Source organism: Dipodomys spectabilis, unplaced genomic scaffold (genome assembly GCF_019054845.1).
Source record: "Dipodomys spectabilis isolate Male_0828 unplaced genomic scaffold, ASM1905484v1 ptg000208l, whole genome shotgun sequence".
NCBI classification, from domain to species: Eukaryota; Metazoa; Chordata; class Mammalia; order Rodentia; family Heteromyidae; genus Dipodomys; species Dipodomys spectabilis.
The window spans coordinates 569,916-589,018 of NW_024870885.1; the positions used below are offsets into that span (position 1 = coordinate 569,916).

The 19,103-nt window shown below is 62.6% G+C and overlaps 1 protein-coding gene across 1 annotated transcript; it reads left to right on the forward strand.

Annotated features, from left to right (window-relative positions):
• Nucleotides 1-2,469: 2,469 nt before the first annotated feature.
• On the forward strand, nucleotides 2,470-18,660 carry Metrnl (meteorin like, glial cell differentiation regulator). The gene is made up of 4 exons (XM_042696564.1): nucleotides 2,470-2,803; nucleotides 8,746-9,131; nucleotides 16,688-16,747; nucleotides 17,858-18,660. Exons 1-4 carry the CDS (start codon nucleotides 2,652-2,654, stop codon nucleotides 18,175-18,177), a joined length of 918 nt encoding a protein of 305 aa, XP_042552498.1. The 5' UTR covers nucleotides 2,470-2,651; the 3' UTR covers nucleotides 18,178-18,660.
• The last annotated feature ends 443 nt before the right edge of the window (nucleotides 18,661-19,103 follow it).

Here is a 19,103-nt window from a genome sequence, read left to right on the forward strand (position 1 = left end):
GGGGGGGGGGGGGAGGGGGGGCAGCTCGGGTGCGGAGGCTGGGCCCGGGCGGGGGGGGGGAGGGGGGGCAGCTCGGGTGCGGAGGCTGGGCCCGGGCGGGGGGGGGGGGAGGGGGGGCAGCTCGGGTGCGGAGGCTGGCCCCGGGCGGGGGGGGGAGGAGGGGGGGCAGCTCGGGTGCGGAGGCTGGCCCCGGGCGGGGGGGGGGAGGGGGGGCAGCTCGGGTGCGGAGGCTGGCCCCGGGCGGGGGGGGGGGGAGGGGGGGCAGCTCGGGTGCGGAGGCTGGCCCCGGGCGGGGGGGGGGGAGGGGGGGCAGCTCGGGTGCGGAGGCTGGCCCCGGGCGGGGGTGGGGGGGGGGAGGAGGGGGCAGGTCGGGTGCGGAGGCTGGCCCCGGGCGGGGGGGGGGAGGAGGGGGGGCAGCTCGGGTGCGGAGGCTGGCCCCGGGCGGGGGGGGGGGAGGGGGGGCAGCTCGGGTGCGGAGGCTGGGCTCGGGCGGGGGGGGGGAGGAGGGGGGGCAGCTCGGGTGCGGAGGCTGGGCCCGGGCGGGGGGGGGGGGAGGGGGGGCAGCTCGGGTGCGGAGGCTGGCCCCGGGCGGGGGGGGGGGGGAGGGGGGGCAGCTCGGGTGCGGAGGCTGGGCCCGGGCGGGGGGGGGGAGGAGGGGGGGCAGCTCGGGTGCGGAGGCTGGCCCCGGGCGGGGGGGGGAGGAGGGGGGGCAGCTCGGGTGCGGAGGCTGGCCCCGGGCGGGGGAGTGGGGTGGGGGGGCAGCTCGGGTGCGGAGGCTGGCCCCGGGCGGGGGAGTGGGGTGGGGGGGCAGCTCGGGTGCGGAGGCTGGCCCCGGGCGGGGGGGGGGGGAGGGGGGGCAGCTCGGGTGCGGAGGCTGGCCCCGGGAGGGGGGCGGGGCAGCTCGGGTGCGGAGGCTGGCCCCGGGCGGGGGGCGGGGCAGCTCGGGTGCGGAGGCTGGCCCCGGGCGGGGGGGGGAGGAGGGGGGGCAGCTCGGGTGCGGAGGCTGGCCCCGGGCGGGGGGGGGGGGGGAGGGGGGGCAGCTCGGGTGCGGAGGCTGGCCCCGGGCGGGGGGCGGGGCAGCTCGGGTGCGGAGGCTGGCCCCGGGCGGGGGGGGGGGGGAGGGGGGGCAGCTCGGGTGCGGAGGCTGGCCCCGGGCGGGGGGGGGGAGGAGGGGGGGCAGCTCGGGTGCGGAGGCTGGCCCCGGGCGGGGGGGGGGGGGGGAGGGGGGGCAGCTCGGGTGCGGAGGCTGGCCCCGGGCGGGGGGCGGGGCAGCTCGGGTGCGGAGGCTGGCCCCGGGCGGGGGGGGGGGAGGGGGGGCAGCTCGGGTGCGGAGGCTGGCCCCGGGCGGGGGGGGGAGGAGGGGGGGCAGCTCGGGTGCGGAGGCTGGGCTCGGGCGGGGGGGCGGGGCAGCTCGGGTGCGGAGGCTGGGCCCGGGCTGGGGGGCGGGGCAGCTCGGGTGCGGAGGCTGGGCCCGGGCGGGGGGGCGGGGCAGCTCGGGTGCGGAGGCTGGGCCCGGGCGGGGGGGCGGGGCAGCTCGGGTGCGGAGGCTGGGCCCGGGCGGGGGGGCGGGGCAGCTCGGGTGCGGAGGCTGGGCCCGGGCGGGGTAGTGGGGTGGGGGGGGAGCTCGGGTGCGGAGGCTGGGCCCGGGCGGGGGGGCGGGGCAGCTCGGGTGCGGAGGCTGGGCCCGGGCGGGGTAGTGGGGTGGGGGGGGAGCTCGGGTGCGGAGGCTGGGCCCGGGCGGGGGGGCGGGGCAGGACTGCGCAGGGTCAGAGGGCGGGGCTAAGAGAGGCGCCAGGGCGGGGGCGGGGCCCGGCGCGGGGGGCGGGCCCTGGTAGCCGGCAGGGGCGGGGCTCGGCTGGGGGGAAGGGGGGTTCAGCCCGGGGGCGGGGCTCGGCCCGGGGGCGGGGCTCGGCCCGGGGGCGGGGCTCGGCTGGGGGGAAGGGGGGCTCGGCCCGGGGGCGGGGCTCGGCCCGGGGGCGGGGCTCGGCTGGGGGGAAGGGGGGCTCGGCCCGGGGGCGGGGCTCGGCCCGGGGGCGGGGCTCGGCCCGGGGGCGGGGCTTGGCTGGGGGGAAGGGGGGCTCGGCCCGGGGGCGGGGCTCGGCCCGGGGGCGGGGCTCGGCTGGGGGGAAGGGGGGTTCAGCCCGGGGGCGGGGCTCGGCCCGGGGGCGGGGCTCGGCCCGGGGGCGGGGCTCGGCCCGGGGGCGGGGCTCGGCTGGGGGGAAGGGGGGCTCGGCCCGGGGGCGGGGCTCGGCCCGGGGGCGGGGCTCGGCTGGGGGGAAGGGGGGTTCAGCCCGGGGGCGGGGCTCGGCCCGGGGGCGGGGCTCGGCCCGGGGGCGGGGCTCGGCCCGGGGGCGGGGCTCGGCCCGGGGGCGGGGCTCGGCCCGGGGGCGGGGCGGTCGTCCGGCCCGCCTCCCAGCTGAGCGGGGACCGCGGGCCCGGGACTCGCCAGCTCAGAGCTTCCAGCGGCTGAGGCGGCGGCGGCGCCGAGCGCAGTTTCGCGGCGGCTCCTGAGTCTCCGGCGGGCGGGGATGGGCGGGCGGCCGCGCGGGGATCGCGGGGAGTGCGCGACGTGACCGGCCTGCGCGCGGAGCCCGCCCGTCGGGTCCGGGACTGCTCGGCGGCCGCGGGCCGAGGGCTGAACGCGCCGGAGCATGCGGGGCGCGGTGCGGGCGCCCGGGGGCCACGCCGCCCCCGGCCAACCTCCGTCCCCGTCCCCGCCGCTGCCGCGGCTGCTGCTGCTGCTGGCGCTGCTGCGCGGCGCGGGGGCGCAGTACTCCAGCGACCGGTGCGGCTGGAAGGGGAGGTGAGTGCGCGGCGGCGGGGCCGGGGCGGCGGGGCCGGGGCGGCGGGGCGGCGGGGCCGGGGCGGCGGGGCCGGGGCGGCGGGGCCGGGGCGGCGGGGCGGCGGGGCCGGGGCGGCGGGGCGGCGGGGCCGGGGCGGCGGGGCCGGGGCGGCGGGGCGGCGGGGCCGGGGCGGCGGGGCCGGGGCGGCGGGGCGGCGGGGCGGCGGGGCCGGGGCCGGGGCGGCGGGGCCGGGGCGGCGGGGCCGGGGCCGGGGCGGCGGGGCCGGGGCGGCGGGGCGGCGGGGCGGCGGGGCGGCGGGGCCGGGGCGGCGGGGCCGGGGCGGCGGGGCCGGGGCGGCGGGGCGGCGGGGCCGGGGCGGCGGGGCCGGGGCGGCGGGGCGGCGGGGCCGGGGCCGGGGCGGCGGGGCGGCGGGGCCGGGGCGGCGGGGCGGCGGGGCCGGGGCCGGGGCGGCGGGGCGGCGGGGCCGGGGCCGGGGCGGCGGGGCCGGGGCCGGGGCGGCGGGGCGGCGGGGCCGGGGCGGCGGGGCGGCGGGGCCGGGGCGGCGGGGCGGCGGGGCCGGGGCGGCGGGGCCGGGGCGGCGGGACCGGGGCGGCGGGACCGGGGCGGCGGGACCGGGGCGGCGGGGCCGGGGCGGCGGGGCGGCGGGGCCGGGGCGGCGGGGCCGGGGCGGCGGGGCCGGGGCGGCGGGATGGCGGTCAGCCGGCCGGGGCCGGCGCCCAGGGGCCTCGCTCCCCGCCCCGGTCCCAGAACAAAAGAGCCCCGCGGCCCCTGCGCCCCGACCCGGGACGCTGGGGCCGGCACCGGCCGCCGTCCGCGTCCGCGGTGTGGGTCCGCCCGCTGCCGGCCCGGCCCGCGCCCCGCTCCCCACCCGCGAGTCTCCTCGCCCCGCGGCCGCCGAGGCCGGCGGGTGGAGGACCTCGGGGTCGCTGCCCGCGGCGGGAATCGCGCGTCCCGGCCGGCCGCGAGGAGCCGGGCCGCGCCTGACGAGACTCGGGAGGGCCGGGCTGGGGCTCGCCGGGCCCGTGCGTGGGGCGGAGGGCGCGGCTGGCGGAGAGCCCCCCGCCTGCCGTGAAGGTCAGGCCGCCCTTGGCAGCCACGCGCCCGCTCCGAGCCCCCGCCGGCCTCCGCGCAGGCAGCCAGGACTTGTGGAAGGACACAGGCGTGGACAAGGAAGGGCACGGTCACAGGCGTGGACAAGGAAGGACAGGGTCACAGGCGTGGACGTGGAAGGACACAGTCACAGGCGTGGACGTGGAAGGACACAGTCACAGGCGTGGACGTGGAAGGACACAGTCACATTGACGTGGAAGGACACGGTCACATGGACGTGGAAGGACACAGTCACAGGCGTGGACGTGGAAGGACACGGTCACATGGACGTGGAAGGATGCAGTCACATGGACGTGGAAGGACACAGTCACATGGACGTGGAAGGACGCGGTCACATGGACGTGGAAGGACGCGGTCACATGGACGTGGAAGGACGCGGTCACATGGACGTGGAAGGACACAGTCACAGGCGTGGACGTGGAAGGACACGGTCACGTGGACGTGGAAGGACGCGGTCACGTGGACGTGGAAGGACGCGGTCACGTGGACGTGGAAGACGCGGTCACGTGGACGTGGAAGGACCCAGTCACGTGGACGTGGAAGGACACAGTCACATGGACGTGGAAGGACACAGTCACAGGCGTGGACGTGGAAGGACACAGTCACATGGACGTGGAAGGACGCGGTCACGTGGACGTGGAAGGACGCGGTCACGTGGACGTGGAAGGACGCGGTCACAGGCGTGGACGTGGAAGGACACGGTCACATGGACGTGGAAGGACACAGACACGTGGACGTGGAAGGACACAGTCACGTGGACGTGGAAGGACACAGTCACGTGGACGTGGAAGGACACAGTCACAGGCGTGGACGTGGAAGGACACGGTCACATGGATGTGGAAGGACAGACACATGGACGTGGAAGGACGCGGTCACAGGCGTGGACGTGGAAGGACACGGTCACATGGACGTGGACGTGGAAGGACACGGTCACGTGGACGTGGAAGGACACGGTCACGTGGACGTGGAAGGACACGGTCACGTGGATGTGGACGTGGAAGGACACGGTCACATGGACGTGGAAGGGAGCACAAGTCACAAGTGTGCTTGGGGGGACCCTCTAGTTTGTTTACGTTACTCGGGATGGACGCCTAGCATACTGGCACTGCTGGCCCTATCCTGTGTGAAGCTAGTTTTGTGCCTTGGAAGTTGCCAGGTCTGTGGTTTTCTGAGGGTCCTGTGTGTTGATGTGTGTGTGGGTCCGCCTGCATTTGGTACAGGGTACCGTATCGGCAGGGTGCCTCTAAAGTCCAGGGTCCTGGTCTGATGGGAAGATGTGTGTGTGAAAGAGAGACAGAGACAGAGAGAGGGAGAGAGAGGGAGAAAGGGAGAGAGGGGATTTTAGTGAAGCCGGTTTTCCAAGAAGGCTGGGGATTGAGTTGATATAGTGTCCAGGCTCTAGGTCAGCAGTGCCCAGGTTTCTGAGGAAACCATAAAACCACAATCCCCCTCCCTCCCCCCTTCCTCCCCGAGACTCCTGCCAGTGGGGTTGAACGGTGAGATCGAGCCCTGGCTCCAACACTGCCATCTCCCCCAGCAGAAATCCCCCTGGCTGGCAGAGCCTGAGCTTCTGAGTGGGGTGGAGGTGGTGCTCTGGGGGAGGGCTGGTGCCTGCACAGAGCTGGCTGCCAGCCTCTGATGCCTCTGTTTGGGGACTGCCCTTCCCTTAATGGCAGTTAGCTGCCTTCTCACAGCCTCTGCTGGTGAACCAGTGCACTCCGTCCCAGGGCCTTGGAGTGCCCTGCCCTAGTGAATCAGAAACAGAAATCTAATCCTTGTCCTGTGAGCCAGAGGTTCCAGCAAGAGCTGACCTCCTTTCTGTGCTGTCAGAAGCCTGTGTGGCTGGAGGCTACCTTCCAGGAGTCTGTGCTCAGGGATGTTGGACGCTGCCCTCTATCCCCAGAAGCAGGTCAGATCCTGAAGACACCAGCAGGTGTCTTCAGTGGGAGGAGGCACGTCCCAGCCCAGGACCTGTGCAGCCTGCATCCAGTCTACCTGGATTTCACCACGCTCCTGCTCTCTTACAAACCCAGAGCTTGGCAGAGGGCAACTGCAGGGGACCTTGGAGCTTTGGGCACACGTGAGGGCATAAATAAGGCTCCCTTGTCTTGAAGCCACAAACCCACTTATCAGAATATTTCACACATCAGCTGACTTACTGAGGAGTGAGCTGGTGAGCCAGCTCCATGGTGTTTATGACTTTTTATGATCTGTTCCTGAAGCCAACACAGGGTGGAGCGAACCTCAAAATGCTGGTGGATTCTAGCCTCTTTTAGGAAGGGAGGTGCTCCGCATGGCTTTGGCCACTCACATCAGATGTGTGGATGCTTCTGGGTGTTTCCAAGAAATCAGGTGTGAGATTTTGAAATCTTGGCCTAGGGAACAGGTTCAGTGCCCCAATCTTTATTAGCTGGTGGCCATAAAGGTGGACTATGGACTTTCCACTCTATCAGCAAGAGCACAGTAGGTGTGGTCACACGTTGGCTCTCTCCGGCTAGGTGGGGACTGGAGTGGCAAACCTTGTCAGCAGAACCTTTTGGTTTCACCCTTGACAGAAAGCCTTTCTGGCCTTCATCTTGTGCTGGTGACTGGGGCTGCTGGGCTGGGGATGGGTGTGAGTCCTCACACCACTGAACCACTTCCTCATGCAGCACCAACGTGTGTGTCCACCTGGATCCAGACCATCCTGGCTAACTTTAAAGAAGTACCTTGGGCTGGGATATAGCTGAGTTGTATAGTGTTTGTCTGGTGTGTGCCAGGGCATGTTTGATCCCTTGTATATGCACACATGTGTGTACATGCATGCAAATGCAGCATTCATTTAGCTTAATCCACAATCAAATCTGCATTTTCAGTTTTATAAAGTGGACTAGAATGAGTTTTGTCTGTAGTTTTATCGACAGCGGAATGCAGTTACCTTATTTGGGGGTAGTTAGCACATCACCTGCACCTCATAAAAGATGGTAAAATCTTGCACACGACTGTTAAAGTTGTATTCCCTTTTGCAGTTGTAGCAACTGTAACAGACATTTTTTTCCGGTCTTCTGTGATTCTAGATATATCTGGGTCGAGAGATTTGGGCGCAGTAGGTGCTGCAGGGAACCAGCATGGACCATTTGTCAATGATTGGTCAGTTCCCAGGGGTTGTCTGTCAGAATAGGTCATGTGCATCACGTGCTATTGGACTTAATGCGCAAAGCTCTCCAGCCAAGTATCTAAGTCAATTCTGATGGAAGAGGAAGAACCACTGGTGCTGGGACGGGCACAGGCCCTTTCTAGATGCAAGTATAAGTTAGGTAACAGGCCTCTGTTCTTGTGGGTGTCCCTTCTTTTGTTCCTCCTGCATAAATGGAGCCTGTTGGACATCCCATGTGATGCACGTGGCTGTAGGCTCATGTGGCTATTGGGACAGCAGCCCTCAGACTAAGTTCCTTGTCCCCAGGGTCCGTTGGACTGGGTATGGGGGGAGACTGGGCTTTTCTGCTTCTCCTTCATTGTACAGGTCACGGATGCCCTCAAAAGTGTATAGAGCCTCTGATGTAGTGTCCTCAGGACCTCTGAGAGGGAGGAGAGGCCTGTGGCCGGTGCCTTATTTGGGAGAGTTGAGTCTGGGCCTAGGCTGGGTGTTAGCTGTCCCTTGATGTTGGAGGTAGGAGGAGGAGCACAACAATTAGGTTTGCTTTGGCTGCAAAAGGACAGGGCTGATTATAGCCGTGTGTGTCAGCCACTCAACATTTAGTCTAATTTTCACATAGCACTATAATCGCACCCATCCCAACATAGGTGTCAGATAAGTTTGTGTGAGTTTTATGGACTGTAATTAGTAAGCTTGCTCTGTATGTGTGGCCTGAGTAGCCAAGTTGCTGCTCATGACCCAGGGCCTTGTGAGGGTGAGGAGAGAAGGTCAGGAGGGAGTTCTCCCTCCAGGCTTCCTTCTGATGTGGTCTGTGAGGTAACTTGCAGCCCCAGCTTGCAGCCGTTCTTGTATTAAAAGTGAGATTTAGGGGCCTGGCTGAGTCACTAGCAGTAAATGCATACCATATGTTGTGCATTTTCTCCCAAGTAGAATGCGTTTCTGGGATCTCACTCAGGCTGGGCTCTGGATTTAGCCTTATTTATTTCACATAAAAATCCTAAGAATCCTTAGCATTTAAGAGTGGAATCACCTTGTTACTTTAGAAATTCCCGTCAGAAGATCTTCCTTCCTTTTGTCCTGGAAATTCTCCTTGTCCCCACCTAAGGGAGGACATTTCCTTTGTTCTCATAGTGGATCTTGTCTTAATGACATTTGAGTTTATTTAAATATTATGATTGGCAATGCAAGGACTTACAGCTTAGAAATGAATGAAAAATGGTCAGATTATCACCTTGAGGACATTAGGAATAATCCTCTCCCCATTGCTGGCCCTCCCAGGTGGTGTAGAAGCTGTTCTGTGGAGCAGTGTCATTGCTACTGGTCACCTCCTATAGCAGCCATAATGCATAGTACCCATAACATAGAGCGTCAGTAACAAGAATCCAAGCCTTTGTTTTTCTTGACCATCCTGGGAATCTGCATCATCGTTCTGCTGTTCTGCTCTTTTGGGTGGTTTGACTCTTGGAGCAGATTCATTGGAAGGGACTGACTGGGAGAGGCCATATAGCAATGAGCAGCACCATGCTGCTGTCTCCATCTTGGCTTGGGGCCTGAGCTCCTGAGGCAGGTGGCAGGCGAGTGTGAATGGTTCTTGTGGTCATTTCCCTCTCAGTCCTCCCCTGGGGAAGGCTCCATACAGGATGTCAGGAGCCTTGACTCGAGGGCTTGAGCTTACGCTGTCCCCTTTTCCCACAGTGGGCTGACCCACGAGGCGCACAGCAAGGATGTGGAGCAGGTGTATCTGCGCTGCTCGGCTGGCTCTGTGGAGTGGATGTACCCGACCGGGGCCCTCATCGTCAACCTGCGGCCCAACACCTTCTTGCCCTCCAGACCCCTCACGGTGTGCATCAAGCCCTTCAGGGACTCCTCAGGCGCCAATATTTACTTGGAAAAAACTGGAGAACTGAGATTGCTGGTACAGGACGGGGCCAGTGAGGCTGGCCAGGTGCAGTGTTTCGGCCTGCAGCAGGGCGGCCTGTTTGTGGAGGCCACACCCCAGCAGGACATTAGCAGGAGGACCACAGGCTTCCAGTATGAACTGATGAGCAGACACAGCAGCCCTGACCTGCACGCGCGCTCTGGTGAGTGGCACGGCCGTCCTCACACACACACACACACACACACACACACGCACACACGTGCACACACACGCACATGTGCACACACACACACACACACACGCTCTGGTGAGTGGCTCAGCTGTCCACACACACACACACACACACACACACACACTCTGGTGAGTGGCTCGGCCGTGCTCACACACACACACGCACACACACACACGCTCTGGTGAGTGGCTCGGCCGTCCTCACACACACACACACACACACACACACACGCTCTGGTGAGTGGCTCGGCCATCCTCACACACACACACGCACACACACACATGCACGTGTGCACACACACGCGCGCTCTGGTGAGTGGCACGGCCGTCCTCACACACATGCACACACATGCACACGTGCGCGCACACACACACACACACACACACACTCTGGTGAGTGGCTTATGAAGTGACTGCCTGGGCTCACTGTGCCTTGTGGATTTTCAGGAGCATTCCAATTGTTTCCTGCCCTCTCCTCTGCTCCCGTTGAGACACTTTCCTGTCTGTGGCTTGGCCATGCAGGTTTGCCTCTAGATCCCTGTGAGTGACCCCTCATGGGGTGGTGTGAGGTCTGTGTGTGGGTGTTGGACTTACAAATGAAACCACTTTTGAAATACAGCCTTTCCAACCAAAATCCCATTTGAAAATAACACCATATCTGATCGATGGTCTACTTTGGGCCACGCCAGCTTTAGGAACCTGTTTGTGTTGATCATCCAAAAGTATGCATGTATGTGTGGGACCAACAGTGATCCTGAGAATGGCTTAGTATCCTGGCTCCTAAGGGACTGGCTATAATTTATTTGAGGTGATGCCTTTTCCCCTTCCATCTGGCCTACACACTGGCTGTGTATTTTTGTATCTGCCACAGCCCTGAAATACTGAGTTCTGGGTAGAGACCAAGGCTGATCTACAGCCCAGAGCTGTGATATCCCTGAGTATGGGGCCAGTTACAGGTCCCAGAGGCTTTCTTTTCTTTTCTTTTCTTTCTTTTTTTTGTCGGTCATGGGGCCTGAACTCTGGGCCTGGGCGCTGTCCCTCAGCTCTTCAGCTCAAGGCGAGTGCACTACCATGTGAGCCACAGGGCCATTTCTGGCCTTTTCTGCTTATGTGGTGCTGAGGAATCGAACCCAGGGCCTCATGCATGCAAGGCATGCACTCTACCACTGAGCCACCTTCCCAGCCCCCAGGGGCTTTCTGTGGATGCACATTTGTTAGGAATCAAACTGACTTGAGGACTCAGGGAAAGCAGGTCTGCTCCTGGTCTGCGGAACAGAGGTCTGAGTCTGTATGAAGGGTTTCCCACGTGCAGGAGGGACAACAGTGCCGGGTCCTGGTGTGAACAGGTGGGCAGTGGAGAGAGACCGATGTGGTGGGGAGCCTCCCGGGAGGAGGTGGGGACCCAGGTGAGGGCCAGTTCAGAAAGCCACTCCAAGGCCGCGTGGCCGATGTAGCTTTTGATGGGACGCGTGTGGATCAAGAGATCGTGGACAGGCAGATGGGGAGTGCGTGTGTTACATGGCATCTGCGGACGGTTGCGCTATAGGAACTATGTGGGAGGACACCAGGGGTCAGCAGCCTTGGCCTTCAGCAGGGGAGGGGAGGGCCATTCCTTGTGTGACCCATCAGAGGCCGTGTTTTGTCATGTGTCAGTAGCTATGGTGGGTGGATGAGCTGGAGGAGAGGAGGTTGCCTTGCTCTGGGCACCCAGAGATAGACTCACAATAAAAACAAAATCTGGAATAATCTGAGTGCGTCATTCAGTCTCTGAAGTGAGCCTGTTAACTGTAGGCAGCAAGTGCTGCATCAGACCCTCAGAACTTGTGCGCTTTACTTGTGCTGATGGAAGTGCTCACTGATCCTACAGACTTTCTCCTGGTCATGTGCTCTATGCAGCTGAGCTCTGTTTCTGTGCAACATGACTTGTAGTAGCTCCGGGTATACTCCATTGCTTTGCACACCTGGACACTCCTGTCTGTAGGGGACATTTCTTATCGCCCAGGATGACTGGCAGAGCTGAGGGGCTCTCCTCCTCTCCTGTGCCTGTCCCTTGCCGCCTGCCCCCCCCCCAGGGGAGCTGGGGGGTCTCAGGGAAGGAATGGGCAACTGGTCTCTGTTCTGTCTGTGGGGTCTCCCACACTGCAGACCCTTCACAGGACAGCACCCCCAAGTGAGCTATGTCGAATCTGTGTTTGTTACTCGGCCATGTCTGAGCCAGGAACTCGGGTTCTCTTGTTACCTGCAGGCTTCCCCCGTAGTCCGAGAGTGCCTGAAATTGAGCCTTACATGGTTCTGAGTCCTGAGGGTGTTTGACTTTGTTTGAAGGTCACAACCAGGTGGTGACCCTCAGAACTCAGGACAGGGATCCAGGCTCAGGTGTACTACAGGACAGGGACCCAGGCTCAGGTGTACTACAGGTTTTGGGGGCTGGGCCTAGCCCTGGCATCTCTCCCACATTCCCAGGGGTCACCTTTCCTGCTGGGGGCACCGTCAGGGCCTCTTCCTACTGGTCTTGGGTCAGGGAAGCCCATAGGCTTCTCTCCCCAGGGCATTTGATGTGGGGTTGGGGGTTACTAAGCCTCTAATGCCTAAGGAATGGGTATGTAATGTGGAATGTTGGCGCCAGCCATCTGGCAGCAGGACATCGCCCTCCCCGGGCCCGGCTGGCCCCTGAGCACTCATTGTCCAGCACCAGGCTTTCCCTCATCTGTTCTGGCCATTTCAGCTGCAGGAGACTTGATAGAATCTAGAGCCCGGGAAGTACAAGCCTGTCAAGACAGTGCATGCGTGGTTGTCTTAGGTACATTGCTTTAGATGGTCCCATCTGAACTTGCAGATGAATAGGAAGTCTCTTGTGCTGTCTCAAGAGAACTGAGCTGCCATTGGCTTGAACCCAGACAACTGTGTGTGTGTGCTTGAGTGTGTTCAGGTGTGTTCCCATGAGCCTTGCTTCCCACCCTTTGAGAAGGAAACCTGCTGTTGTTCCTGATGGTCCTCCCAGAGTGCCAATTGGCATTGCATAGTCGGCTTCCAGAGACACACTGACGCCAGAAGACCAGAGCACAGGTGCAGACTGCTCCTCCAAGGACACAGACACCGGTCCCGCTGGAAGTGACCCGGTCCTGCGGAAAATAGGATTTGGCCACCAACAGAAGGTGGTGGTCAACTCTGTGCTGCCCTATTATGTCACAGCACATGAGCAGTGCAGCACCTCTGATGCTGAGAGGCAGTCAGCAGGGTGTTAGACAGCATGCACCCACCACCAGCTCCAGAAAACCAGGCCAGTAGGCTGGCCCAAGGTCAGCTGGGGTTGCCCTCCCTTTGCCCTGGGCCAGCCCCCTGGGGAAATGAGGGTGGCTGCTGGCTCCAGGAACAGGTGCAGCAGAGGTAAGCTCGGCTTCTGCTGGGCAGTGCTGTGTGTCGGCTCAGGAGCTCAGCTTCTGCTGTGCAGTGCTGTGTGTCTGCTCAGGAGCTTGACCTCTGCTGTGCAGTGCTGTGTGTTGGCTCAGGAGCTCAGCTTCTGCTGTGCAGTGCTGTGTGTTGGCTCAGGAGCTCAGCTTCTGCTGTGCAGTGCTGTGTGTCGGCTCAGGAGCTCAGCTTCTGCTGTGTGCAGTGCTGTGTGTCGGCTCAGGAGCTTAACCTCTGCTGTGCAGTGCTGTGTGTCAGCTCAGGAGCTCGGCTTCTGCTGTGCAGTGCTGTGTGTCGGCTCAGGAGCTCAGCTTCTGCTGTGCAGTGCTGTGTGTCGGCTCAGGAGCTCAGCTTCTGCTGTGTGCAGTGCTGTGTGTCGGCTCAGGAGCTCAGCTTCTGCTGTGTGCAGTGCTGTGTGTCGGCTCAGGAGCTCAGCTTCTGCTGTGCAGTGCTATGTGTCGGCTCAGGAGCTCAGCTTCTGCTGTGTGCAGTGCTGTGTGTCGGCTCAGGAGCTCAGCTTCTGCTGTGTGCAGTGCTGTGTGTCGGCTCAGGAGCTCAGCTTCTGCTGTGTGCAGTGCTGTGTGTTGGCTCAGGACCTGACTTCTGCTGTGTGCAGTGCTGTGTGTTGGCTCCAGGCCTGACTTCTACTGTGTGCTGGGGTTTGTGGCTGGCATTTTGAGAGGCTCGGCTCACTCCTAATGAAGGAGGTTGTAGTGACAGTGGCATTTCAGAGTGGCCAGAGAGGCAGGGGGCAGGAAGCCGACATTCTTTGCATTTTCATTGCCTATGCTGACTCACGGACTTACTGGGAGGGCTGGTCCTGCAGCTGCTTGCTGCCTCCCCAACCCCTTGCAAACCTGCTCTGCTTGCTGTGCCTGCGCGACCAGCCGAGCCTCTTAGACTGCTTGGCACAAGTTCTCCTTCAGGGGCTCAGAGTCCCATCGGGGTGGCCTCGGTGGCAGTGAGGGCTAGTGGCCAAGCCTCAACATAGAAAAGAAATCTCACTGTTCATTCTTCCCAAAGCCTGGTGCTTCTCTGGTCATTGAGTTCTTCCTGGTCTCGGGCTGCTTTCAGGAGGGTGCAATTATCCTGTAATTACTTTTCATTTTAAACCTTTTTTGAGGAAGCGTTGGCTTCCTTCACAGGATGCAGGTTCCAGGCAGGGGGCTGACTATCCTTGGTTTATCCTCGTGTTTTGGTGGCCATTGAAGAGCTTGGGTCTCAGATTGCTAGGCTGCCTTCCACCGCTGCCTACATCTCACCTCACTCCGGTAAAGTAGCTGCACATATCACCGGTCAGTGGCTGCCCTGGGAGCCCCATGGGGTATTGCCACGCGGAGTTTCCCTTTGGGACTTGTGTGTGTTAATCACCTGGCTGTGCTCTGCAGTGCCGCCCGGCCGCTGGCTTCCTCGGCCTGCGAGCCCTTCTGCCCCTGCTTTCTCTCCTCCTCATCCCGTCCTCTGCCCTCACTGGGTTGGCAGGTGTCTCCGGGAGGTCCCTCCGACTTGCCTTTCTCCTGGCTTGTTTCACGATATGCGCGTTCCTGAGTAATTTCTGACGTGTCTACCTGGGCATCTAGGAGATGTGATACCAGGTGTCCACAACTAGCACTCCATTGCCCTTGTGAACCCAGCTCCGTTCACGTTTCTGGAGTCCACACTGAGTTTCTGTGACATTGCATGGCACTCTGAGGCTCAGAAGAGGAACGGGCCTAGGGTGCACTTCGTTAGCTCAGCTGCCCGTGGCACCGGCACACCGAGGCCCAGAGGGCCCGCGGCCTGCTGAACACCCTTGGGGTGCGAGTGCAGGGTCTCCACACCTTCACCCAGAGTGTATGGCTCCCAGGCCTGCTGTGCCCGGGCTCCAGACCTCATGTGGGACCTGAGCCTGTCGGTTCCTTCCTTGTAGAAGGGCTATGCGACCTGACTCAGCTAACCCACAACCTGAAGTGCTTTGGGCCTGCTGTCTCCTCCCTTGTAGTGTTACCCGGCCTGCACCCCTGGATCTGCCCAGCTTGCCGCACTCGGGTGGGCCGTGGTTACTGTGAACCTCCACCCCTGGATCTGCCCAGCTTGCCGCACTCGGGTGGGCCATGGTTACTGTGAACCTAGCACCGACCTATCCTTGTGCAGCTGAGGCTGCCCACGTGCGTGGTAGACACTGAGCACCTGGCAGGTGCCAGCAGGGCAGGTGGCTCTCCCAGGTCTCATGTCCCAGCTCAAGATGCCATCCAAGGTGGAAGGCCCTGGAGCCTGCAGTGCTGCCTGCTCCGATCACCCGTGCAGTGGTCTGTGCTCTGGCTCCTGACTGACATCTGCAAGGGCCTCCAGCAATCAGGTGAACAGCCTGCCCAGAGGCCACACCTCCAGCTTAAAGGAGACCACCTCTAGCAGCCTCCCGTGACCGGCTCCCTGCATCCCTGCCCTGTGCGCCCCAAGCAGAAGTTGCAGGAAGGGGTTCTCGTGTGCTGGGACGTGGAAGGTTGGCATAACTAGGTTTCCAGGGGCTAGCTGTGGCCACACCACAGAGAGAACTGTCCGTTTGGGGGCTGTGGTGAGACTGATAGGCTGCACTGACGCCAGCAGGTTGTTCTTGTTCTGCAGCTTTTCCTTTCTCTGATAACAGCAAAGTGCTGGCAGGTGGGAAGCGGGTGAGTCAGCAAGGCTCAGGCCAGGAGTCACCGCCCTTGCTGGCTGGAGCAATACCTGAGGCGGGGGCCTGGACACACGATCCCAGGCCACCACCGTGCGCTATGGCTGCCCACGGCACTGCAACGCCAGGGCCTTGTCTCTGGTCTCCTCTGCCCCACGGATCCTGGCCACTTCAGAACCTGGAAGGCCCCCTGAGCTCTTGCTGGTGTAGGAACATGGAGGTGCCCACATGTGGGCTGAGCTGGGTCCCTCGAACCCCGTCACCAGCTGGGGAGGTGGCTGTCCAGCCCGTGAGCTGACCGGTGGGCTTCTCTGAGGGCCTGGGAGCCCTAAGGTGAGGGTGGCCCCTGCAGCGGGGACCTTGTCTCACTGACTCCACTCCCCAGAGTCTCTCTCAAGAGAGTTTGGGCCCTAAGCTAGAAACAGAAGGCAGAGGCCTTGCAATTGAAACCAGAGCAACTAGAAAATGTGTGTTTTTGTCAGATCTACTCTGGAGCACAGGGAGGCCCTGTTTCAGGAGAGGTGGAGCTGGAGTTTCTGTTCCGCATCAGGGGAGGTAGGTAAACGGCAGGGTGAGGAAGGGGCAGGGGAGGCCGTCCATCCCAGCAGGGTGTGGTGTAAGGGGCTGACTGGCAAGGGGGCTTCTTCGGAGAAGACACAAGCTTCTCTGGGTGCTATGCAGGAAGTCAGGTCTCGGGTCACAGGGGGCTCTGCGCATAGAGCTCAGTGTGAAAGGCTTTCTGAGACCAGGCAGAGCCTGGGGAAGGGGCTGAGCTGAGGCCCCGGTCCGGGGCCTGTGCCTAGTGGCAAGGAGATACCTCCAGGTTCATGACCTTCTTTGTGGACCTCCATGTTGTTGTCAGTCCTTCTAAGCAGAGCCGGAGCTAATGGACCCTCCTTTTGGGTTGTAGCCGCAGGGGCTCTGCAGGGGTGCACATTGATGCTTTTGATATCTACTCTTGAGGAAGCTGCTGGTGTTGGTGAAGTGAGTGTGGGGTCTTGGAGAGGGGGACTTGGTTGGCTGATCTAGAGACTGCGTCTTGGAGTTGGTGTTGGCTTTGGGTTGGTTTTTAGTTTGGGCCAGGCAAGTAAAAGTGACTTCTAAGTGAGTGGTGGTGTTGCCTCTCTGGCACAAGTATGCTAACAAGGTAGGTGGGAGTAGGCACAGAGCCCTCCTTTCTGAAGTCTTCCTTGTTTCTAGGGCACATGGTCACATGGCCGCAGAGCTGGCCCTTTGGGCAGGTAGGGCCAAGGGTTCCCCGGGAGTCAGTCTTTGGTGTGGCAGGGTCCCTCTGTGGTGTGCCCTTGAGCGCCGGTGGGCTGGAGCTGGCCACAGAGGTCTGACGTGTCTGTGGTGGCTGTGCGCCACGTGCAGGCCCTGGTGGCCACCTTCTGCCGTGCTGGGGCCGAGAGGGTGCGTGGCTTGTGTTGTCCAGCGATGTCCTCACTCTGTTTTCTCCTCCTTAGCTCCGTGCAGACCTTGCAGTGACACGGAGGTCCTCCTTGCTATTTGCACCAGTGACTTCGGTGAGTAGGCCTTCCTGGCCCTCCTCTCATTCTGGGGGGGAGGGAGGGCTCCATCTGCATGCAGGGTCTCCAGCCAGAGCTCTGGAGGCTTCCCTGGCTGGCACTGGCTCATGCCACTGGATGTGTGGTCCCCTCGTAATCACAGGGAAAGATGCTTTTCTGCACATCACCAGGGCAGGGAGAGCTGGAGTTGGTGTCAGCCATTCCCAAGTGTGCTTCAGTTGTGCCCAGGAGCTGTCGGTCAGAGTCCTCTTAGTAGTATTCTGTGAATGGCGTCCTGTGGGCCTCCCGTGCTGGTCAGAGCCTGGCCCCACCCTTCTGCAGTCGCCAGGCAGCTGCGGGACACAGGCCCCTTGCCTGCCACGTGGGTACCAGCCTGGGACAGGCAGGGTAGTGCTCGCTGTCCTGCTGGGGTGGTGGCCGTGCTCAGCTGGACCTGCTGTCCCTGGGCCAGCTCCAGAGCCCGGGCAGAAGAAGGCTTCTTGCTGTTCTGCTCTCCATGCCTGTCTGGGCTCAGGAGCCGGGCAGGGGCCTCGCAGTAAAGCCCTGCTGTAGACCCTACCCTGCCCCCTCCCTTCCTGTAACCTTGTCTTGGGAGATGCACTGTGTCATTTGACAGGACACGGAGCTGCCGAGTCTTGTGAACCACTGTGTGTGTTTTCTTGTTCTTATCAGCAGCCTAGATATGCAGCATGACTCAAGCCATGGCCCTGATGGAGAGTTGTCTCTGGTACCTGATGGTACCGGCATCAGGACAGCGGATTCTCCCTGCGTCCTATCCCCCAGGACTGGAGTTTAAACTCAGGGCCTTACGCTTACTTGGCTGGCACTCTGTCATTCGAGCTACACCTGCAGCCCAGTGTTTTTGGAGATGAAATCTCATGGGCCTTTCTGCCCTGCTAGCTTCAAATGGTGATCCCCTGGATCTCAGTCTCCTGAGTAGCAAGGATCCAGGGTATGAGCTGCTAGCACCCAACAGCGTTAGCAGAGTTCAGGTGCAGCTCCTGGTTTCTGAGGCCTGTGGTGGCCCCAGGATGTGTGCAGAGCCATGAGCCTCCATGACTAGCCCTGCCCAGGGGACCTGCTGACCTGTCTCTCCTTCCTCCACAGTGGTCCGTGGCTCTATCCAGGATGTCACCCACGTGCCAGAGCACCAGGAGTCCATCATCCACCTGAAGGTGAACAGACTCCACCGGCAGAAGAGCAGGGTTTTCCAGCCAGCTCCCGAGGGCAGTGGCCCCTGGCAGGGCCTGGTCACAACACTGCTGGAATGTGGTGTGCGGCCAGGGCCCGGAGACTTCCTCTTTACTGGCCACGTGCACTTTGGAGAGGCCCGGCTTGGCTGTGCCCCGCGCTTCAGTGACTTCCAAAGGATGTACAGGGACGCAAAGGCGCAGGGGCTGAACCCCTGCGAGATCAGCACAGCGTGACTGCAGGGAGCCCTCTCCTCACGTGCCATCGCGCGAATCCTGGTGTGGGCCGCAGGCTGGCGCCGAAGGCCAGGGGCTCAGCCTGGCCCAGTTCTCAAGCCTCGGAGGTACAGGCTGCCCTGACCCCAGGAGGGCCCAGCCACGGGTGCCCTGACCGATGTGGAAATGCTGTGAAGTGCAAACTAAGTTATTATATTTTTTTGTAAAAAAGAAATGTGCATAGGAAACAAACGTGTGTTGAAGATGCCTTGGCGGCCACTTCCTGCACTTTCAAACCGTTTGGTGTGGGTGTCACTGGGGGTGGGCCAGTGCCGGCGATGGTCACCAGGCTTTGTGGAAGCCTGGGTGCCCTCCAACGCCGTGACAGGGGGAACACATTTTTTCTCTCATTTGGTTTTGCTCTTAAGGAATGAGCTTTGCAGCTGTGTCCTCCTGGGCTGCAGGCAGGTTCTCTTGCAGAGAATAAAGGTCAGGTTCTGCCCACACCCAGTGTCTGCGTCCACCCACCAGCCAGGCGTCCGTCAGGCCGGCCCTTGCCTGGCACAGGCGGGCATGTGGGCTGGCGGCTGTGTGAGCACTTCCCTCTGTGTTGACCCCGTCCTGACCCAGCTGCCCCAAAGCATGCAAGCCCACAGCAAGTCTCTGGACACCGAGTTCCTGGGTCGGGCTAGGGTCAGTGTCCTTCGTGTCCTCAGAGAGTTACTTTTTCACAAACTAGGGTTTAAACTGCAGACCTTTATTGTACCATCTGGAGTCCCAGGTCCAGTCAGGGTGAGGGCAGGAATGGAGGGGTTCCTTAGCCCTGAGGGTGGATTCAGGCGTCTTCGGCTCTTGGCCACCTCCTCCAGTCTTGGCCTCCCTCTCACACGGCTTCCGCCCTGTGTGCATCTGTTTCCCAAATTTCCCTCTTACGAGATCACAAGAAT